The 23,706-nt window shown below is 48.5% G+C and overlaps 1 protein-coding gene across 15 annotated transcripts in view; it reads right to left on the reverse strand.

Moving 5' to 3' along the window:
* EIF4G3 (eukaryotic translation initiation factor 4 gamma 3) overlaps positions 1–23,706 on the reverse strand; it is a 141,263-nt gene that overhangs the window by 47,633 nt on the left and 69,924 nt on the right. For 9 of the 15 annotated variants that reach the window (XR_007779305.1, XR_007779304.1, XR_007779303.1 and 6 more), the window contains 6 exons: positions 19,244–19,276; positions 11,933–12,112; positions 10,814–10,928; positions 7,485–7,585; positions 4,709–4,831; positions 88–187 (listed from right to left, as the gene is read on the reverse strand). Coding sequence is in view for 12 of the 15 variants with exons in the window: in XM_050982699.1 (XP_050838656.1) it covers positions 88–187; positions 4,709–4,831; positions 7,485–7,585; positions 10,814–10,928; positions 11,933–12,112; positions 19,244–19,276 (652 nt within the window). In the remaining 3 variants the exon portion in view is untranslated. Of the gene's footprint in view, positions 1–87; positions 188–4,708; positions 4,832–7,484; positions 7,586–10,813; positions 10,929–11,932; positions 12,113–19,243; positions 19,277–22,718; positions 22,785–23,706 lie in introns of those variants that run through there. The other 6 variants (XM_050982704.1, XM_050982695.1, XM_050982700.1 and 3 more) reach the window with 4 other exon arrangements.

Consider the following 23,706-nt stretch of genomic DNA (forward strand, 5'->3'; position numbering starts at 1 on the left):
TGCCAAAAATATTCCAACTAAAACAAGAAAGGAGGGGAAAAAATAAATGATTCAAAATTCTGAGGGAGGAAATCTCCATGAACTGACCTTGTTTGGAGGCGGGGGCCGCGGTGCTGCCGGAGGGGTGGGAGCTCTCCAGGGCTCCCAACGCCGGGGGAACGGGCTCGGGGACCTGGCTGGGCACCTGCTGGGGGGGAGGGACAACACCATGAGCCTGGGGACATAAAACAGGCAGCAAAGGCAAGGGGCAGGTGAGACAGGGGGGATGGAGAGGAGAAACCAAAGGTGGGGAGAACAAAGAGGAAAAATAGAGAAAAGGTACACAGGTCAATTGGATAAATCCAAAAAGTTCATGGGAAAGGGAGCAGGAAAAGGGGAGGGAGATGCTCCCTGTTAAGAACAGGAAGGAAGGGACAGCACAGCACTGGTATCAATGTGCTTTGCCCTCCCAACACCTCTCCAGGAGCTCCTCCATGCAGGACACACACCAAGGCTCCTGGATCTCACTGTGACTTCAGTTCACCTTTGGGACTTGACTCCTTTCTCCACTGATCCATTATTTCAACCCCCTTAGAGATTTAGATCTATTGATTTACTCCTCTGTGTACTTAGCAGAGCTGATGTGTGCAGGACAGGATGAACAGCAGACAGATGTGTCTGCACACACAGCACTCCTTATCCCAGGAGGAAAATCATCCCAGACTGGGAGTGCTTGGATGAAAAACATCCCTCAGCACCCCACTGCAAGCAGCCTGGGGGTGGGACCTGCAGGGCAAGAGGAGAATAAAACCAGCTGGGCAGCAATCTGAGGGAGAGCAGGAGGAGCAGATTCCCAAAGAACATGGACTGGAATTGTCTGTGTGGAAGAACAAATCCAAAAGGCCTGCAAAGACTGAAGGAAGACTGAAGAAGCCCCAGCCTGTGGCAGACACACATATTTCAATGATCACCCACCAAACACTCACTTGTGCTCCAAAAAGACTGCTAAAATCCTTTGTATTTAGTCTCAGAATTTAAGGAAGACCAAGTTAGTGCCCCAGACTCAAAGGTGAGACAGCTGCTGGAGTGACCACAGACAGGCCAAGGCAGTTGGTCACAAAATCCCCTTAAATACACATTGGGGACCAGCCACAGAAGAAAATGGGGCTAAATTTTAATTTCCTAATCCCAAGTAGAAAGCCAGGCAGCTCCCTGCAGCTGTCTGCTCTCACCCAGTTCCACATCCATGAACTTCTCTGAACAGCTACAGGAAAAGGACTTTTTAATCACTCCTGATTGCAGGCAGGCTCTCAGAAATCCATGCAAAACTTATTTCCCTATAAAAGGAAATACTCTGGCAATCTGCTTCTCTTCCTGGGACTCTTTTTTTCCTCCCCTCTCCAGCTTTTTGCCTATTGCATCTGAACAGTGCAGGATAAAGAGGGAATTCTCTCCAAGATACTATTTTTCACCATTTCAGGAAGACCAGGAAAAAGCACATCTGGAAAAATAAGAATGAAGATTTAAGCAGGGGTGAAGGGTTGAAGTTTTCTTTGGGATTGCTCCTCTTTTAGGAATGAGCCTGACAGATTGACTGGAGAATGAATGAAGAACTGCAGCCCAGCCTCCAGCCAAAGGGAAGAAGCCAAAGAAAGCCCAGCTTTACAAATGAGCAGCTTTCAAGAACATTTTCCCCTTGCCCTCAGTGATCAGGACTTTCCTTTTATAAGAAAATTTATGGATAAAATCAGTGTGGAGAAAGGAAGTGTGATAAGAACCAACCGAAGCAGAGCAGTGAAGAAGAAACCTGTGAGGCCAGAAACTTCTTGGGTCAGGAAATATATTTCCTTAAGAAATGTGGAAAAGATTTATTTTGTAGGAATGATATTGCAAATGAATAAATGGTCCTTATGCACTGAGCCTTGCAGCTGCAAAATGGAGCATTTAGAGAGTTTTTATGCAAAAAATCCCACTGAAAATTGCTCCCCTGATTTATGATGCTCCAAGGGTTGCTCTGGGTTATTCTACCCACCATGGCCTGGACACTGAGCAAACACAACTCTGACAAACTCACTGAGACTTGAAAGGGTTTGGCCAGGAAAATAAGAACAGTCACTCTTTAAAAAGGGTTCTTCTGTGAAAGCCAATGCTGAGGCAATCCCATCATCAGATTCTGGCCCTGGGTTTTCTTTCTCTTCCCAGCAAAAACCAGAGTGAAAATAGTGTCTGGCTAGAAATGGATAAATCAGATCTCCATGTACCTCCAGCTTCTCTTGCAGGAGCTTTAAAGCACTTTACTTGCTCAAAAGCAATTAAAATACACTGGAGAGGCACTGGGAAACTCCACCTAGAGCACTTTTTGGTCAGTGATGCTGAGTAAAAGGTACAGGAAGGGCTCAAACCACACAGCTCATCCTGGCAGCAATGCTCATCTTCTGCACAATTCCAGTAACTGTCTGATGTTAAGCACAGTTCCAACAATTTTTTGATGTTCAGCACTTAATCAACTGAGAGAAGAGGGTGCTTTGGGCTTGTGTTAGCTAAGTTTGGTTTATTTGAGTCTGTTAATAGAGTAATTCAAATCTAAAGAAAAAATTTGGAAACTATTATTATTATAAAAGGGTTTCTTTTTCAAATGCAGAATTTGGGACAGGGAGTGGTCTCCAGCACTTCCTGAGGACATTTCTTCCTCTGTGTTTGTGCCATTTAAATAATGAGATAGCAGATTCAGAGAAAGCAGCTTTATTAGAATTTGCTATAATTCTAAAAATCTCATTGGACTGGGAGTCACTTTGATGCTGCCTTGTCAAGCCCTGAGGCTGCACATTCACATTTTGAGTGCTCAAGCAGTGAAATCTCCACAAGCACCCTGGTGAGCAGGGTTTGGTCCAGGGGTGAGCAGAGTTTGGGGTGAGCAGGATTTGATCCAGGGGGTGAGCAGGTTTGGGGTAGGCAGGGTTTGGTGCAGGGGGTGGAACAAACAACAGCAGCTCTGCTCCCCTGCACAGTCCCAGGAGCTGCACCAAGTCAGGAGCATCTCAGAAGTTATGGCTGAATATTGAGAATTTACTGACTGGAGCCTGTTCAAAACAGTCCCACCCCCACTAGTGCAATTCCTGAGCACAGTTATTAAGGCACTATTTAATTTCACCCAAGATATTAAATGTGCTCCCAAGACTCGATTTAGAGAAGCTGTTGGGACAATAATGTTGGATTTCCTGGCTTAAGTGGGCTTAAATTTTCAGTTATGTTACACTAATGAACTTATTCTGGTGAGCCCAATTTTAGAGCTCTTCTGTGATTACCAAAAGTGGTTCTAAGCACCTAATCAAAAGGAAGGCTGGATATTAAACAATGGAATATTTGCATACCTTGGAGGAGATGATTGGACATCACTGCTGTGCTCTGCATCTAAATTACAGCTGATCAGAATTCAGGCCTAGTAACCTCCTCTTGAAACACATTTATTTCCTTCTGTTTGACTTAATTGTAGTGCCTTAAAATAGATTTCAGAATGTAAGAATGATCAGGTAAGTCCCTGGATTCACTGCACTGTGCAGGAATACCATGGGAAATCCTGGCTGCTTCCAACTCTTCCCACTTCCAACGGGGAAGGTTGGGTAGCAAGAAGAAATGGGGAGATGATCTCACCAAGATTCCCACGTGTGGCATCTCTACTGCCTTCTCTGATGGAAAGAAGTTTACCTGGTGCCTTGCTGCTGCTTGTCCTGGATGGGGACCAGAGGAGAAAACAGTGACCAAGCACAAGGTAGTGCCTTCAGAGACACAAGGACTGGGCTCAGCTGGAAAAGCTGAAAGCTGAAACCCTGCTGGTCCCAGGGAGGGATCTCCAGGCCAGGCTCTCACTTCACCTCAGTGATCCAGTTACACCTCCCTGGAATCCCCAGCTCCCACTCCAGCACAGCAATGCTCCCAGACAGGGATGTGCTCCTACACAGGACTTTCAGCAGAAAATCTACTCCCACACGGAGAGGAAAGGAAGGTTTGAGCTCAGGAAAAGCTGTTTCACCTTAAAAGCTGCCAAAAGCTTGAACAGGGAAGAAGGTGGAAGAAGAAGAAATCAGATCCCAGCACCAGCTCTGCTCCACAGCCCAGCCTTCATCTGGAGAACCTTCCTGACCTCTAACCAGGGAGTTAAAGGGGTCAGACTCAAAGGTGTATGACAAGAAGGGATTTAAGACCTACAGAAAATGATTTGGAGTATTTATAACTTTTCTCTCACCAGAAAAATGCATTGATAAGTTTGAACACCCAGAGAACAAATGTGTGATAACTTATTACAGTTCTGTGAGAAAATCCCAGATTCTGGTGACTCTGACACAGCTGCACAAAGGCAGAAAGAACAGTGATGCAGCTGAAGGGCTGTAATCAATCACCTGTGTGACGTGGACTTTCCTCAGGTGCACAAGATTTAACAGAGACACCTTCTTTCCTACAGATATTTTGGCTCTTCCTTTAACACTGAAAAGCTCTGAAAATCTACTGCTGATAGAAAACCAGGGAGGGGAAAGCACAGCAGCACTGGGGCTCCACATCAGCAAGCTATGGACTGCTAAGAATGATCAAACTTGGGAAAACATCATGGCTGAAGAATATTGATCATTTGGGAGCATCCAGGTCTCTGGGATGGTCAGAGGTGTGGCTGGAGGTGTGAGGGAGAGGCCCAGCAAGGCAGAGGTCCCAGGGGAGGAGCACAGCCCTTCCTTACCTGAGGTGGAGTCGGGGTGGAGGTGGGTCTGACGATGGGGGGGGTGGGGTTCCTGCTGCCCCCTCCAGACATGATTTCTTCTGTTATGTCTTTGCCTCCCTGGTTTGGATCCCGGATTCGGATCTACAGGATTGAAAGAACTGCAGTAACAACAAAGGAATCACTCCCACAAGTGTTGCTGTTACTGCTGTCCTGGTGGAGAGCAGCGTGGGCAGCACAAGCTCCCAGCACACCCAGCAGGAGATGCTCTGGGATGAGCTGGTGCTCAGCAGCAACACTGGGATGTGGCTTGTTTCCATGGCTTGGAATGCATGGCATGTCATCCCTTCATCAACACCTAATTTAATCAAAACCTAATTGAATCATCAACCACACCAGTTCAGTCTAAATATGTGCACCCTGTAATTCAAAATACAGGCTCTGCTGCTGGAATGTGAGTTTCCTGCAACTGAGAAAAAATGGGAGACAGGTTAGGTACAGGCTAAGCTTGCCCAGTAGTGGAAAGGGCAAGAATGGAGAAAGGGCTGTCTTTTACCCTGACAGGAAACTCCCTGACCTTGCCAGCCCACTTCTGGGAGAGGGGGAAAGCAAATCAGCCCCAAGTTCCACAAAAACAGAGGGAATCAAACAAAAATACTGACTGGAGGAAAGGGAAACTGAAGGAACAAACTCAAGTCCTTAGAACTCTGCAACATGTAGGAAAAAAGTGGGATTTTTGAGTCTCTTCACAGCACAAAGTGGCAAGAAAAAATATTTTCCGAAATAAACCACTCCAGAACACTCCCTGAATCCTCAACTGACACTTGAGCCAATCCATGTCCCTAAACAGGGGGAAGAGCCAGCATGTCTGGGATAATGTGAAACAGCTTTTCATCTCCAGCAGAATCTGATAACCCTGAAGACAGAGTTCTGTGTATCTGCCCACCTTCTCCAAAGCTCTTGGCTGAACTCAAGATTAATTCCATGCAGAAATCCAAGCAAACCAAGAGACACCATCACCCTTTCCAGAGCAGGGGTTCTGCTGGAGACCACCCTGTACCTGCCCCATGGCAGGGGGAGAGAATGGTCCTGCAACTCCTTCCAAGCCAGCCCTTCTGGGATTCTGGGCTATAAAATCAGAACTGCAGAAGGGCTTTGTGACTTGTCAAACTCAGCTTGGAGAATGGTGGCTTCACCCTGTTTGTGAACACACAAACACACACACACACTGTACTCAGGGTGCTGAGTCTGGGGTTCTCTTATTTTTGATAAAACAAGGATAAATGAAATATTTTAGCAAAAATTGGGGTTTTTTTGCTAAAATTTTTCATTAACTACAGCAACAAGAACCTGAGAGTTGGCCCTCTCCTCTGCCTGACACAGAGTCAATGGCATTAAAAACAAGATTTCCCTGCCTGCAAGGGAAATTTGTAGTACTCAAATACTCAACTCATGGTGGATGTGGGCATGTGCACATTAATAGATTTAATTTTTCTCATTTCTCCAGTTGCAACACCAATTACCAAACTGAAACAGCACATTCAGAGAGAAGCATCTTGGGCATTTAAAATCCCTTTTCTGCCTCAAAGAACGCAGCTTGGCTGGCATGGAACTGCCTTAATCCCAGCTGAGCGTGTCTGATCAGCTCTGCATTTCAATGGCATCAGGGATCTGGGCATGTCATGTTTGGGATGCTGAAAAGAGACTCCTGGGGACTGAAGAGGTGACAAAAAAGCTGCTGAGAGCAGCCACCAAAAAGGCCTTTCCTGCAGGCACAGCTCACACATTGTTCAGTTCTTCCGGTCTCCCAAATCAAGTGTCACCCCAGATCACCCTCAGAACTCCAAAGATGCAAATATTCTGCATTTTGAGACATATCTAAGTCCTTTTATTCTTTTCTACTCCCAGGAAACTGCTCTTTTAATGTTTCCAAAACACTCTCACACAAACACTGCTGTAATTTCCTTTTCAGTCCTTTACAAACGATTCATTCACAAGTTCAAGCCCACATCATCTTTTCTTGGTTCAACCTTACATTCACCCCACACACCTCCACCGTTCCCCACCATCCACCTGTAGATGGGTCTAAATTCCATTCTTCTGCCTCTCTCAAATCCCCCCAGTGTACTGGAGAGGGAATGTGCTCTCCAAACCCATATCCACTTTGATAAGGTGGTCAGGTTCTTTCAAGCCTGCAAATACATCCACAACCTACCGCTTTTCCACCTTCTTCAAGGTTTCATGTTCAATAATTTTTGATTTGTCACTTTGAACCAATTCCAACATTCTTCCAAACTGCTGAGTTCACTCATTCCCACCTGGCTTTCTGGGAGCACTCTAAGCAGCAGCACAGGTGAGGATTGCAGGCTTGGGCAGACCATGCTGCTTGTGTTCATGTTTATTGAAAACCAGCAAAATTATTTTCCTTTTTGACTGGCTGAGATGTCACAAACTCAGTGGACAGTGCCCATAGAAAAATGGAAAACAGCACTGTGCAATGTTTAATTACACTTAATCTCTTTGGGAATCACAAAATGGGGTGGGAGGGACCTTAAAGCTCATCTCAGAGCATGGGCAGGGACACCTCCCACTGTCCCAGGCTGCTCCAAGCCCCAGTGTCCAGCCTGGCCTTGGGCACCGCCAGGGATCCAGGGGCAGCCAGAGCTGGTCTGGGCACCCTGTGCCAGGGCCTCCAGTGGAGGTAAAGCTCAGGTTTCATCTGAAGAACATTACTGATGTCCTTGCAGGTCCCACCCAGGACAGAGCTCAGGGCTGAGTCCCCCAGGGCCCCACTCACCGTTTTCTTCTCTCTCTTGGCAGGCGGCGGCTGCTGCTGCTGCGTAGGCACAATGATGGGTGCAGACTGGTACACGGGCTGGCTGGGGTAGAAGGGTGTTCCTGGGGCAGCAACAACACAAACCAGAGGGACAAGGTCAGCTCAGGACACACAACCAATGCCAGAGGTGCAGCTGGCCACAACTTCCAAGATCCCTCTGGGAGGGCTGTGCTGTTCGGCTCCGCTGCCACTGAACAGAAGCTGATGCTCCATCAAGACAAGAGATTCAGGCACCATTTCTTATTTGATTTCCCAAAATTGGTCATGTACATCCATGTACATCATCCATGTCTGAGAGGCTGTGGTGGACACCACAGAGGCACTGCAAGACCATCCCTGGGCTCCTCTGCCTGACAAACAGGAAGGTTTTCTGCTGGGTTTGCTGCTGGTTTATCAGGGCTTTTCTGCCTTTGTAGAGAAATTCAGTCTAACCAATACAAACAATCTGCGAGGGCAACTGCAACCTATTTGGAAGCACCACCAGAAAATTTAATTATGAGCAATGTTCTTCTCATGCTGCAACACACAAAAAGCACGACCACAGTGATGAGTGCAGAATTACACCACAGTGCTGATCCCACTCCTAGCAGCCAGTGTGGTTCATTATGGTTTTCTCAGTGGAATGAGAGTGGCTCAGTGAATAACCAAGTGCTTTAAGACCACGCCAGAGATCAGGGTGGCAGAGCAGAGCTGCCTCCTGCCCATGGATCAGGTGTCAGGGAATGTGTAAGGTGCTGCTGGGTGTTCTCCCTTTTAGGCATGGATGCTGGATGAACGGAGAGCTTGCACTTGCCTCTGGCACAATCTGATCTATTCTGCAGCTGAACTAACCTTTAACTGGGAATGAATATCTGGATTGTGCCTGTAACCCAGCTGGGAGGATCCAAGAAAGCAAATTAAACCAGCCCAGCACAGCCTGATTTGCAACTCCAAGGATGCATTCCTTCTGCGGAGAGCTGGAAAGCCCCAGCTCAGAGCAGACTCCCTGTCTGCACCCTCAGAGAGGGAACTTTCCCTGTGCAAGCAGGGAGCACTGCATGGCATCAAGGAGCTCAAAGTGACACTCCTGGGTGAGCTGAATCACTCAAGAAATGTTTTATTTTGAATGCCAGGGTCAGCAGAGCCACTTCGGATCTGGCCTCAAAGTCTCTATCTGCATCTCTGCAGGCTGGGAATCAAAAATTATTGCCCAGAGCAGCTGTGGCTGCCCCTGGATCACCGGAAATGTCCAAGGCCAAGCTGGGCAGGGCTGGGAGCAGCCTGGGATAGTGGAAGCTGTCCCTGCCCATGGCAGGGGGTGGTTCTGGATGGGATTTAAGGTCCTTCCAAGCCACACCATCCTGGGATTTGGTGATTCTATGAACCCTACTGATGAGCAGATGTCCAAGCAGAGCCTGGGTTAGGTGAGGGAATAGGAGGAGCCTGGGATCCTGCAAGGTGTGAATTCCCTTCACTGGTAGTCTCCTAGAAACCAGATCTAACCACATCACCTGCAGTGTGATCCCTGCTGGAGAGGCAGCTCCAGCAGAACTCAGGGAAACGTCTCTTCCTTTATGAAAAGTATTTTTAAAACTCAAATCCTGAAAAGAGTAACTTCTGGGAAGGAACAGCTTCTGTGACAAGCCAAGTGCATTTGCCAGTGCCACACTCTCTGCTCTACTCTCTGCCTTTGATCCTTTCTAGTTCTTCAGCACCCAACTTTTATTCTCTCTCCTACCCACTGATCACTCCAAGATCTTTCCCAGTGTGGTACAGAAACTTCCTGACATCAGAGAATGATAAACTGCAAAACTGAGTCATAAAATTCCACTGTCCATCTTCCCAAGTTTTGTCTTCCCGTCTTTCTCTGTATTTTCCCTCATCACCTTCTTTAGGTGTTGTCCAACTGCAATGATTTTGATATCCAGCAGCCACACTGGCTGCAAGTCCTGTGGCTGATGGAAAAGGCACTGCCAGCAGCATTATCCATGCCTGGACTGTAGTTTAGCTGCTCCTCAAACCTGGCAGCACCTGAGCATTCCCAGTCCCTATACACAGCAAGGGAGTGACAGGAGGGAAAGGTGGGTAAGTACAGCAAATCCCTGGTGAAACCTTCCCTGCCTGGAAAACTCTGCAGGACAGAGAGCTCTGGCTTCACCCACTGATGCTCCACAGCTGCAGCAACCTAAAGCTGGGACTGAAAGATTCCAAGATTTTCTCAAAAAAACAGGTGCCTCCAGGAGAGGAAAGGAGCTGGAAATGAACCTTTTCCTAATTACAGGAGTGAAGACAGATAAATGGCACCAGGCAAGCAGGAAGTAAGAAAGCAGACCTGTAACAGCACAAAAAATGAGGAAGACTGGGCAATTTCCTCATCTAGTGGATCAGATCTGAAGAACCATTACAATATTTTTTCTATTTTCTCTAGGATCAACCACCAGGAAGTGGCTGCCCTGTAATTACCCTCTCTCCTATTCTGAAATTGCATTACCAGGTTCAAGGGCTTCATGACAATCTTTCAATAATTCCCATGAGCTCCACACAGACCAGATAAATAAGAGAAGGAAAAGAGGAAAAATAAGAGACCTTTCTGAATGATGCACAGGGAAGCTACTGGGTTCTTCTCTCCCTCCAAGGGGATCTCTGTGTGTGAAGAGCAAACTGCAATTCTGCCAAGGGAGCAGGGCTGTTACTGGTCAGCCTGGAAGGGAATCAGTCATCCCAAGGCTCCAAAACTCCAACAGAGAATTCCCATGGGAGCCTGAGAATATCTCTGCCCCCAACAGGCTGCAGAATGTGAGTGGGCAGGGAGCAGTGAGTGAGCAAATGCATGAAAAGGCCAAGTTTAGGCCCCTGCAGGAGTTACAGACTCTTCCACTGGACTAAATTATCTTGGCAACATCAATCCAGGGAAAAACCCACATGGCTTGTTCTTATCCCCCAGCACACACCAAAGAAGCACTGGGATAAGAACTGTTAACTGCTGTTAACTGCTAATGCCAGGCATGGCACAGTGAAAACCAGGACTGCCAAATGTACCCACAATACCTCAACAAATAATAATGATTGAGCAGGGACTAACAACCAGCCCCACTGCTGGTCACAGGCGATCCTGGGCAGCTGCACACACTCACACAAACAACACTCGGGGATTTTTCAGGAGTGAATAATCAGGGCTGTGACACCACCAAATTTAGCAGCTATTTGAAGTTCAAACAAATGCTAATCCAGCTTGTTATTATAAATCTTCAGCTTGACAACAGAAAAACACAGCAAGAAAATACTGTAAGCAGTCTCCAAGCAGAACTCACCGTAGGCATTGGGGAATTCTCCAGGACCTGGGCCTGGGTAGAAGGGTCCTGGTCCCGGTGGCTGCACAGGATATTGCTGAGGTGGCCCGACGTACGGGGGGCCACTGTGACGATACTGGGGGGACAGAAACAGCCATCACTGCACAAGGACTGGGGCAAGCTGGAACTGAGCCCCCCTGACCAACAGGATCCTCATGCTGGTTAATGACAGCTTTGGGCAGCACAGAATCATGGAATTGTTAAGGTTGGAAAAGATCTTTAAGATTGCTGAGTCCAACCATCAACCAGCAGCACCCCAAGGTCACCACTGACCATGTCCCCAGGTGCCACATCCACATGATGTCTGGACACTTCCAGGGATGGGGAATCCAACACTGCCCTGGGCATCCTCTGCCAGTGCCTGACCACCCTTTCCAGGAAGGAGTTTTTCCTAATATCCACCTAAACCTCTCCAAATATTAGTGCCAAAAGTAAGGTAAAGCCAAGGCAGGGAGGACACAGGAGCTGAGGTAGAGCAGAGTCCCTGCCCTGATTGCAACACTGTGTTATGAGGCCCAAGGTTCTGGAGTGCCTGTGAATCTATTAAGTCAAATTAGGTATTTTTAAAGCACTCAATATTTAATCCAATATTTAAATGTCCAAGACATTGGTTTCCTACTGTGTTTGAGGGAGGCCTGAAAGAGGTGATTGGTTCCTACTGCCTCCATGCACACAAGAACAAATACTTCATACAGAGAAAAGACAGAGGCTGAACCACAGAACCCTGGAATCATTTAGGCTGGAAAAGCCCCTGACAACCACCAAGTCCAACTGTTCCCCCAGGACTGCCAAGCCAACCCCTAAACCTTGTGCCCACATGCCACACCCACACATTTCTTCAACACTTCCAGGGATGCTGGCTCCACCACTGCCCTGGGCAGCCTCTGCCAATGCCCCATCATCCTCTCCATGAAGGAACTTTTCCCAATACCTAATCTAGACCTGCCCTGGCACATGATATGCAACTACCAGCCTGATTTCACAGACACATCCCCATGCCCTCCTGGTGGCTCCTGAGACAACCCCCCACAGATCAAACATTGCTCTGCAGCTCCTCAGGTGCCTGGATGCTGGATTTACCTGTGGGATACAGTACTGGGGGCCCTGAGGCATCGGGTAGGGCATTGGCAGGTGGTTCACCATCATGATGTGCTGGTTGGTTTGGTACACGGCAGTCGGGGTCTGCGCTCCAGGACGGATGGAGGGGCTGCTGTTCTGGATGGTGGCTCTTGGAGGCTGGATCTGAGGCCTCTGAAAAAACTAGGAGAGGGAAGGGAGAGAGGAGAGAAAACAAAGAACTGGTCAAACTTCCTGGGAAAGAATTGGAACTATCCTTACAATATTATAGTTATGGTGTTAGTTTCCAGGTGTTGCCACACTTCCAGAAAACTGCAGGACAGTCTGTGTTTCTCTGTGAACAGCCATCTATGGCTTTCTATTTTACAAGGCAGAAACAGGCAAGAAGCTTTACAAACTAAGAATTATTAGTTTGTATCCCCTGAATTTTACAGCTGAACCTTCAGAGCCAACTTCAGAAAAATGAGATTGTCTAATTTCCTTTTATAAGGTGGGCTGGCTGCTAAAAAAACCCCACCTTTATAAATGCCCCAGGGAAATAAAGCATCAAGGTACTTGTTCCAATTTATCTCCAGAAGAGCTAAAAATCCAGAATTTCACAGAGGCCAGAGGCACCTCCTGCCTCTCCTTCACATCCGGGTCACCTGTCCTGCCCTGTTTTCCAAAGGGTGGCAACCTGTCCCAGGGTGGTCCCAAAGCCTTGCACCACGCTGGCATAAGGTGCTGCCCCGGCAGATGGGCCAGGCCCAGGCAGCCAAGCAAGCCCTGGCAGCAACCCATGATCATCCTCCTGCACTGGGAGCAGCCCTGGGATGGGCACAGGGCTGGCTCTGCCTCCTGGGATGGGCACAGGGCTGGCTCTGTCCCTGGGATGGGCATGGGCTGGCTCTGGATCTGCACCTGGGATGGGCACTGGGTTGGCTCTGCCTCCTGGGATGGGCACAGGGCTGGCTCTGTCCCTGGGATGGGCACTGGGCTGCAGGCCCTGGCTCTGCCCCCTGGGATGGGCACTGGGCTGGCTCTGGATCTGCACCTGGGATGGGCACTGGGTTGGCTCTGCCCCCCCCAGGATGGGCACTGGGCTGGCTCTGGATCTGCACCTGGGAGGGGCACTGGGCTGGCTCTGCCCCCCCCCCCCCCCAGGATGGGCACTGGGCTGTCTCTGCCCCCCAGGAGTGGCACTGGGTTGGCTCTGCCCCCCGGGAGGGACACTGGGCTGGCTCTGCCCCCCAGGAGTGGCACTGGGTTGGCTCTGCCCCCCAGGAGTGGCACTGGGCTGGCTCTGCCCCCCAGGAGGGACACTGGGCTGGCTCTGCCCCCCAGGAGTGGCACTGGGTTGGCTCTGCCCCCCGGGAGGGACACTGGGCTGGCTCTGCCCCCCAGGAGTGGCACTGGGTGCAAGCCCTGGCTCTGCAGCTCACAGCTCAGGAGGTGAGGGATGCACTGCACGCTGAGGCATTCACTGACAGAGGAGTGACCAGGTGAGAGACACTGATGCCATGCAGAACCAGGAGTTGGAGTTACCTGTATAGGTCTGAATCCTCCCTTCAATAACGAAGCAAGAAAGCAGCAGGAAACAGAAAGAAAGCCAATGGAACAGCTTACAGATCAACAGGAAGGAATAGGATACAACATGCACCCTAAATGCACACAGATCCAGTCAGCTTCTGCCCTGCTCTGACTCATTCCTTCCAGAAACAGCCAGGAAGACACTGAGTGGCACCATGGACTCTGCTGCCAGAATCCCACAGGGTCAGAACTCTCCTAGGAAAGTTTCACATCCAAGTGTAAAAGTTTAAAAAAAAAAAAAACAAACCAAACAAAAACCCAATCAAACCATGATTTACTGCATGAAATGCGACACTACAGAAAGACTTTATGTTTACTCTGTTCCTAAAACATCAAATATTTCTCCTTCTGGTCTCTCTCATAAAGCAGAAACCCCAGCTCCAATAATGGATTTCTCTCCTCTTCTGCACCAAGACTGGGAGGGGAAGAAATGCCACATATTTAACTGTTCTGTAAAAAGTAATTATAATAATTAGGCCACCACACATCAGACTGAATCCTGCTGGCTGCTGTGCAGTGATGTGCTACAGGGAGTAACTGTGCCAGGAGGAGTGAGAAAAGAAGAGAGGGGAATGAAGGGATGAGCTGGGATTATCCACCCCAGGTCTGGGAAGGGTGGGGAGGACAGAAGGAAGTTGTGATGTCTCTGTCCTCAACATGACAATGAGCTTAAAATGGCCATTCTGGTGCTGCTGAAGACTTCATGACACCTGAGCTGTTCCCCACAGCAAACAATCTCTCCAGGAAGGCCCTGGATGACTCTTGCAGATAACCAGACATTGTTAAGGTGAGCACAATGATTTTATGTCCAGCCCTGTCAACCTGGATGAAGAGCTGTCCCCAGCATGCTGGAAGTGTGACCTGAACCAGAAGAAGAGAACTGTTTGGGGAGAAAAGCTTGGAAGTGAGGGTGGAGAAAGCAAATGAGAAGAACAAGAGCCCACCACAGTCCTGCTCTGATAAAACCTGTGTGTGACTGTGAGAAGTGGGGGAGATGCAGGAGTGTGGCATGAACCAAGTACAGGTGCTGAATTCATGGTGAGAATCACCAGAGTTTGTGATTTTTTGATATCCAAAGACACCAAAAAGTGTCAAAGTCTTTCTTTTTTCACTGTAGTTCACTGAGTAATGGTCATTTTTAAGCTGCAAGCATGTTGCAGCCTAAGTCTCACTGAGGGAGGGTTGGAAAAATTTCCTAAGCCCCACACAGGTGTGTGTTTATGCAGAGTGAAAAGAGCTGGAGGCAGAAGGGAGACCTCTCTCTATCAACAGCACCTCCATCCACAGGGCAGAGCAGGAAAAGCCCCAGTGCCAGAGATGGGGAGAGTCCACCCATGGAATCTGCTCCTGAGGCTCCTGCTGCCCCTACAGAACCTGTTCACAGCAACTGGGAGCATCCAGGGAATACTCCCAGCACTGGCAGCTCCTTGGGCAAGGCCAGCTGCTCACTCCCAGAGCCTCCACTGGTCCCTGGAGGCTCCCAAGGCTCCCCTGCTGGGACACAGCCTGGGGCTCTTCCACTGCAAACCTCCTGCCTACCCCTCTGCCCCTCCTTTAGTCACTGCTCACATACCCCAACCCTGCCAAATCCTTTCATTTACCATCATCTTCTTCATTTTCTTCCCTAATCCCTCTGTGCCCAGAGTAATAAAATCAATGAGCAAGGTGCCACCTAGGAAAAGCAGAGATCCAGGAGAGCCCCAGCCCCCTCTGATCACCCAGCACTGCTTTCCTTGGGTTTGCCATGAGCTCTGGATTTCCAGGCCATGGCTCCCAGAGCCAGGAGTGCTCCCTTGGACCCCAAACCTGCACCAAAATAGAAATTTGGGGGAAGAGCCTGAAAACAAACATATCCTAAGCTCAGTCTGGCAAAGATGAGCATTCATCTATTTTTTTCCTAGGCTCATGGCTGGATGTTGTGATGGGTCCATGGAGCCTGGGGGTGGGGGGGAGGTTTGGAGAATGGAAGCAAAAGGAAAGTTCAAGTTGTCACCCAAGCTCTGCACTTCACTCAAGCTTCTCGTGCCCCTGTGATTAATTTTTAGTCTTTGGTGGGATAACATGAGCCTGGCCTGGGGGAGGGGGGAGGAGGTGCCTGCATGGGCAATGCAGCAGGAACTGAGGAGCTGCAGCCCTGAGATGTGAAGATCAGAGCACTGTGGAATGGTTTAGGTTGGGAAGACCCTCTAAGATCATCGGGTCCACCCCTAACCCATGTCCCCAGGTGCCACATGCACACATTGTTTGAGCACTTCCAGTGATGCTGACTCCACCTCTTCCAGTGCCTGACCACCCTCTCCATGAAGAAATTTTCCCAATATCCCAAAACCTCCCTTGGTGCAGCTTGAGGCCATTTCCTCTTGTGCTGTCCCTCCTCCAGGAGCAGGAGTTGCAGCACAAACCCCCAGGTCCTGCTTCCCCAGCACCTCAGTGCAGCTATTTTGGCTGGCTCAAGGCACAGCTTGTTTCCTTCCCCTCTGACTCCCCTTGTTTTATTATTTACTAAATCATAAAATGAAGGGAAAAAGCCCTTTTTGGTATTTAGATGTGGCAGCTCCTTCACACACTCATGGATGTAGACAGGGAAGTGACTGCAGCAGTTTCCCATCACTTTCTGTCTTGAAATACTCCAAAAAAGCTACAAAATGGTCAGCTGGGTCAGTTCAGGGAGTGAACTCCCAACCTCTCCAAGTCCCAAAGCTTTTCCACAACAGCATCCAGCCAAGCCCATTCTCTTGTACCAGTTACACCCAGAGGAACTCAAGCAACCCCAGGCTAAAACTGGAATAAATTCCACCAGCAACCTCAAGTGAGAGGCTGAGCCATGAGCAGCAAACCCATCTCAAACAGGAAACAACCACATTTCAATTTGTATTTCTGATTTCTGTTTTTAATCACATCAGCCTCTTCTGAGCACCCATTTCTAAAATAAAGCCCACACTCCCCAAGTCACTTCTTAAGTGAAGGGGTTTTAGGCAGATTCAAATGTAACAAAAATTTGCATTTTGGAGCTCAGGTTAGAAGAAAACTGCTGTTCTCAACTGTGCTTTGTGAGGATCAGAAGCAACAAAGTGACTCCACAGCCTCACTCAGAAAGAAAAAACAGAGAAAGTCTGTGCAGGAAGAGGGAAGTGGAGCAGCAACTCCAGCAGGGAATAGCTACATGTGCCACAGCATTTGGGGAAAAACCAAGCTGACAGTGTATTCAAAAATACTGCCCAAAACACTTTGTAGGGCTGGTTTCTGTCTCCTATGAACTGAAGTTTTCCTGCAGATTCTCAGTGTGTGATCTCAGATTCAGGGATTACTGATGCACACTTAACTTCCAGTCAGAAGTGCTGCAATTATTTCATTTCCCTTCAGCCACTATTGGTGACACCCTAAATCTCTGCTATTTTCTCTCTCACAGTGGGGTCACATTTCCCCCAGCATTAACTGGCTCCACCAACTCCCACTGTAACTGTCCAACTCCAGGGCAGGCATTTCCATCCAGGAAAAAGCCCTGCTCATAAAGCAGCCATTCAACTTCAGGTGCTTAAATCATGCTCATGAGGACCTTAAAGATCTAATAATTACAGGCAGTAACATTGAAGAACAATCCATTATTTGCCTGAAGGAGACCCAGAATCAATACAAGGCACATGTTAATAAAAGCTGGGATGGACACGAGGAATTGCAAACCCCACAGTGCTGCTGCTGCCTTCAAAGGGAAGGTGGAGTTGCTGCAGTAAATATTAGTCCTGCTGAGGCCAATTTACTTATTTAGCATTTTCTAGCTTACAAATCTCAGTCTCAAAGCTCTCAGCTTGTGCTACACAGTTTAACCAAGTCTAAAAACTCTCCTGTGAGGATAATTATTTATGTTGGTCTCAAGCACGCTGTGAGTGCTGGGTTCAGGATGAAATTGCTCCCAGAGCTGTGACTCTCCTGCACGTGGCAGGGGCCAAAATCCCTCTCTGCACCCCCAATCCACACCATGGGTGTTTTAGGTTAAAGGAAACAAACAGCTCATCCACAGCCCAGGTGCCTCTGTGCCTGTGCTGGTGCAGCACATGACAGATGTAACTGGGAATAAAGCCTGGAATATTTTCCTAATGGTGACAACTTCTCACAGACCATTATAAGCAGATTCAAATGTAACAGAGACAAAAATCTAACTGTGATAAAATCAAGAAAACACTTGGAATTTACAAGCACAGTAAGGGCAGGGCCATAACTGGGTCCAAAGGAAAGTTTTGGATCCCATTCTGACAGACTGGTGGCCAAGTCCTACCAGTAAAGCTCCAGTCAGAGGAATATTTCCTCCAAGGCTTTGTTGCCTCAAGACTCATGGGCAAAAACCTGCTTAAAGAAAGCTCAGTAAATTTTAGGAGAACATGAAATGGCTCCCAATGAATATATCCCTCAGGAATGACCCCTGAAGGAACTAAGGAGCTGCAGAGCAGTAGTGCACTCTCTGTATTGTGCAGTACAAACACTGACCTGAAGTTAAGGTCACCAACAAAAGCATCTAAACAAGATCCTGATGCCCCCATCGTTGCCCAGGCTGCCCCTGCAAACATTCCTCTGCCCCTGCCTGTCCAGCCACACACAGAAATCGCTGTCCCAAAGGCCCCATGCCACCTTTACCTATGAGCCAACAGCTGCACCTGGCACATTCTACTCCTTACACTCCTTTGTCTGCCCTGCTCTGGAAGGCTCCAGCTCCCCTGCTGCTCCCTGAGCTGGAAGGAACAAGGATCATGGGGATTTTGGGGGCTGTGCCCACCTAACACCTGCTCTCCCCACACTGCTCATCCCAGTGTTCAACTGCTCAGGAACACGACTGAAGTGAGAGCAAAATAATTCCCTGGAACAAACCTTCCATGCCTCAAGCCCCTGTCCTGACACCACAGGATTAATGGGATTTTTTTTCCTCTTAACTTCTGGAAACAGCCTGCCTCTTCCAAGCCAAAAGAGCTCTGGGAGAGCTTCCCTGCCTTGTCCTGCCTCTCCTCCTTTTTCCCACCAGCAAGGCCACCTCTGTTCCCTCAAAACCTACAAGAAGCATCAAAACAGTTCCCAAGGATAAGTGTTTTGGCAAAGCGGAATGCAGGAGCTGAAGAAAAGACAATTCCAGACACCCTGACTAGGAGAGACAGGCCTGTGCATCTGTCCTGACACTGGAGAAGTCCCAGCTCTGCCACCCCTGAGTTCCATGAGCCACAGCTATTCCTAGATCTCCTTCTTAATAGTGAAGTGGCTCCTTACAAAGTCCAAGTCGTGCAACAGGCACACTAAAAGTTTCCTTTTGTGGGCTAAGTGAAAAGGACACTAAGCAATGCAATGGTGACAGATAACCAGGTGTATCACACAACAAAGGCAGGAGCTGGAAGTTGTTTGCTTGCCCCCAGCTGGAAAAGCAGGATTTTCTCAGGTGACATCTTCAGGAAACTGAAACCACTGACTCGTTTGGGGAATACTCAGCACAAGTTTCTAGTGATGTGAGAAGGCAAGGGAAGCCCACACATCCCTGGCAATGCCTCCCAGAGGTTCTCCTCCCCTGGGGTGTGGGTGGTCAATGGCAGTGGTGACCCCGGAGGAGGTCAGTGTCACTCAGGGTGCAGGTGGCTGTTAGCAGGGTTATGCACGTGCCAGGAGGTACTGCAGGGCTGCTTTCCTCCACTGAGTTAGTGGGTGAATCACCTCCACCCCCACCCCCCAGCCAATTAGTGCAGGGTGATAACGAAGGGGCAGGTACTGTACCTGGTGATGGGCAGGTCGAGGCCCCGCTGCAAACTGAGGAAAGGCGGGAGAAACAAACACAAAAGGAAAGGCACAAAGAGTCAGAAACACCACAACGAACCAAAATGTCACACTCTATGCAAAATAAACCCACAGAAAATAAAATAACAATGACACAGTCAAAAGCTTTGCTGCGGGACAGCGACACACAGGGACTGAGGTGTCACAATGGACATCGCTACGGGCACTGTGCTGGGAGCTGGGACAGACAGCCAAAGCTGCTGGGATCCTAAAGGCACTCAGGGATGCAGGCACGCCTTATCCTGCCTGGGATGAACACGTAAAACCAAAAACCAACTGAAAACGAGCAGCAGTGGAGATTCTGAACTGTTTGAGGTGGAGGTCAATGGTTAGAGCAGCTGGGCTGGGGCTGCTCTTGGGCTTTGGGGGAGCAGAGGATGGAGCCCCACGGCTGGGAAGAGCCAGGGAGGCACAGGGACATCTCTGCACAGGGACATCTCTGCACAGGGACATCCCTGCACAGGGACATCCCTGGGAGGCAAAGAGCAGCCACTCCTGGCACGTCCACCCCACCACTGCAGTTCCAGCTGTACTCTCCACTGGGGTCGCAGCAAAGCCCCTGTAAGGAGTGGGATGTGTCACCCTCTCTGAAAGGCCAGGCCAGCCCATCCCAGGGCCCTGGAGGCAGCAGCAGAGCAGCCTGGGTGGAGAACAGCAGGTCCTGGGCCCCAGCCCTGAGCTCAGGCCACTGAATCATCTCCCACTCACTTGGGCCACACGCAGAGGAAGATAACCCCAGTGTAACATGCTCAGCTGACATTAAAAGCATTTCCCAATAAGGAACTGATTGTTAAAATAGAAATAAAAATGAATGCAAGAAATGGAAAATATAAATAAAGATGACAAGGTACCCACTTCCAGAGCTGAGTTAGGTGTTGAAACTCATAATTCTCAGTGTTAGAGCAGAGCTCCACAATGAGAGCAGAGAATTCTACTGATAAGAGCTCCAATAATTAACTGCAGTGACCACAGCTACATCTCCAGTGGATTTCAGCCACCACAAGCCTTTGCTGTGATGGCTCAGCACAGCCACCTCTGCTCACTCAGGGGCTCATTGTGGTTTACTTTCTGCCTCACAACATGATCAAAACTGGGTACTAATTAGTGACTTTTTTAATAGGTTTATTTTCTATATGGAAAAGTGGGCCTGGGTTCACTTGCAGCCCTTACAGCTCCTCTAATGCCATCAAACATGAAGCAAAGCACAAATACTGACTGGTCCATTTGATCTTTTCCTTTATAAACACTTAAATTGCCTAGATTTAAAGATTTACAAGAACTACTCTGCTAATCCTGGTGTTTGTATATTCCTTCTACCTTGACCTCGTGGTGGCACTTGGTGACACTTGGATGAAACTCATAAAAACCTTCAGAAATGAGTAAATATGGACACACAGACTGATCCTGGGACAAGAGTTTATTAAGAATGACCTGCACTGGTTCACCAAATAGTTTTCTCACCCTGGAAAAATTTCCCTAAGCCTTACAATGAAGAGTAAAAAAGCAAAGCATGGTCACCCTGTGAAACTAAAAAGCTGTAATTTCTATTTTAATGAAATAGAAGGACTCAGAGCCTCTCGGCATTCTCCCAGTGGCTCTGTGGATGAGGAAAACAGGTACCTGGATGAGTCTCCAGAGATAAAAGCACTTCAAATCCTTATTTTCCCAAAGAACTTCCCCAAAACCAGCTCAAATATCTTGTGTTTGGGAAAAGGGACTAAAGGTACCCTGGAAGGCTGAGCCTTTCCATGGGGCTGCACGTTCTGTGTTAGACACCAATGAAAGAAAACAGCCAAAAAGAGAATGCTGGGATGCAGAAACCTTGTACTGCTTCACTTCAGGGCCAAGACACCTCTCTCATCACTGTTGCACAGAAAAGATTTGTTCTCACTGCACCTAAAACAAGAGCTGGAAGTTTATATCTGAAGAAGCCAAAGTTTATTCCATGGTGGAAAGTAATGTGTGTTACAAGAAATAAAATAAAAGCTCCAAGTTAGTGAAAAATGCCCTAATCTATTTTGCACTGGTCACCACTGGCTCTTGATTTTAAATTTTTTTAAATAATTCTGTTTGATAGGAATTATTCCTGTTAATAGCTGTAAGCAACAGAACAAACTGTAATAGTCACTGCTGGCTTAAAAGAGACACTTTGGGTTGTTTTTTCTCTGTTTGATGAAGACAGTAGATAGGAAAACCTTATAAATCCTGGGTCCAACCTCCCTGCCCCATGCCCCCTCCCTACAGTCCTGCCCACTGCTCCATGGACACAGGAATGTTCTCTGCCTGCAGATGTTGGGCTGGCACACCTCACCCCTCCTGGAGTGCCCCAGCACCCTCCCTGGAGTATCTTTTTTTGGCAGAAGTCCTAACATTGGACAGTTTGTGTTGAGATGGGGGCTGGCATGACCAAGAGCTACTGGGGAATTTTCAGCAGTGCTGAAGGACCCGGATTTTGTTTTCCTTGCCCAGCTGGAGCTTTGCAATTCCCACCATGGGAGAGATGCTAACGGGGAGCAAACAGGGATTGCAAAGGCAGCTGTGCTGGGGGAGCAGAAAAACCTGAGCTCTGCACCCCAAAGGCCTGAGCTCTGCACCCCAAAGGCCTGAGCTCTGCACCCCCAAAGGCCCCTGGATGCAGAGCAGGATGGAGGAAGCTCTGGCTCAAGGGAGGGGCTGGATCAGCCCTGCCTGTCCACATCAGCTGTGCCAGAGCACGACAGGAACCCAGGGATGGCACAGCCACCCTGCCACCCTCCTCGTCCCCTCCTCACCCTCCCCTCACCACCAAATGGGACGGTTAAAAAAGAAACTGAAAAAAATAATAATTAAATTACAAAGAAATAAATCAAGCAAAGAACCAAATGCAGGAGTAGCTCAGGTCTGGGCTAGTCTTGCATTTGTTTTGGGGTGGGAGGTGGAATGAGATGTGATGGGTGGGAGCAGCTTTTAGTCATGGGGTGAGATGGGCACCAGCAGAGCACATGGCAAAACCTGCACACAGGAGAGCTCAGAACAATACAAACAAGGCTGACAGGTGCAGATAAATTCTTCCTCGGGACCTCCTCAGTTATGGGACCAAAACACTAAAAAATTTGACATTTACTGGCCAAATTTCCTACAGATTCTCTCTCTGCTGAGTGACAAAGCCCAGGGGGCCCTGGTCTCTGTCCTACCCCAGGTCAGACCCCCCCAGCTGTAATTCAGCTTTGGGCCCATGTGGCACCACCTCACCTGGCAGAGGCTGCCACGGCAGCTCGTGCTTTCAGCAAAGAAGCAAAACCAGTGCATTTCTGTAGCCAACAAAAAAGGATGTGGTAAAAAAAATTATATATAATAAAGAAAGGAAGAAGAAATAAAAACAGTGCCGTGGGCACATTTGCCTGCAAGAAGGAGTACAGTTTGTTATATTGCTTACAATGCAGTATTTTATCCAGCCTCTTCCAGCCAGGGACCTGTAAACCGGACTCTGTTCCAAAACCTTCCTCCTCTTCCAGTTTTCTGTGCAATGTATTGGCACTGTTCTGCTGGGCTGTCAAAAAAACTGGTTTAGAGATGCAGCTCTTCAGTCAAGTTTTTGCTCCAGTTCTAGCCATACCAGCTTAGTTGTGCTTTGCAACAATTAAAGAGAAAGATGATTATACTTACTGAGGAAAGAGTTTTAGCAGCAGTGTCCTGCATTACTGATCAGAATGGGGCACTGAGGACAAATTCCCAGCTGTCCACATCAAAGAACTTCAAAGTCAGCATTACCTGGCTCCTTCATCAGCAGAGGTTGAGGGGCCTCAGAACAAACCCTGGCATCTCCTGGAGGGGGAACCTCCAGAGCTGGGCAAGTGCCCCAGAGATGTGGCAGGTTTGGGGATCCTTGCCCTGGGTTTATCAGTATTTATATCTGTTTTGTGGACAAACTCCTCTGTCTCAGAGGCTTCAGTCTGCTCCAGGAGTGCTCACCTGACTCTAAAGAGAGAAGAGTGCTGGGAAGGCACCAGGGGCTTATGGGCAACCTGAAGGTGTCCTGACACAGAGGGCCAGGAGGTGCAGGATTGCTGCTCCCTCAGCTGACAGAGCCCTGAGATGTGGTGATGGGAAGCCACCATGCCTCCAGAAGCTGGGCAAAGCTTCTGATGTCCTAGGAGGGTCTTCTAACATCATGTGGAGCTGTGCTACAAGCAGAGAATCCCCAGAAAGTACCTGGTGTGGGGAACTGAAGTCCTACAACAGCAGAGCAGTATCATAATAAACTCCCACCCCCAAAAAAAGACTGTGAAGGATGATCAAACCTGAAGTTGGATGAAAAAGGGGCTCAGCACAAAAAGATCTGAGTACACAGAAGCTCTAGGTTACATGTGAGCACCTCCAGGGCTAGAACTGATCGGTGGCACTGATCTAGGAGCAAAGCCCAG

This window comes from Serinus canaria, chromosome 21, assembly GCF_022539315.1.
Source record: "Serinus canaria isolate serCan28SL12 chromosome 21, serCan2020, whole genome shotgun sequence".
In the NCBI taxonomy this organism is placed as follows: domain Eukaryota; kingdom Metazoa; phylum Chordata; class Aves; order Passeriformes; family Fringillidae; genus Serinus; species Serinus canaria.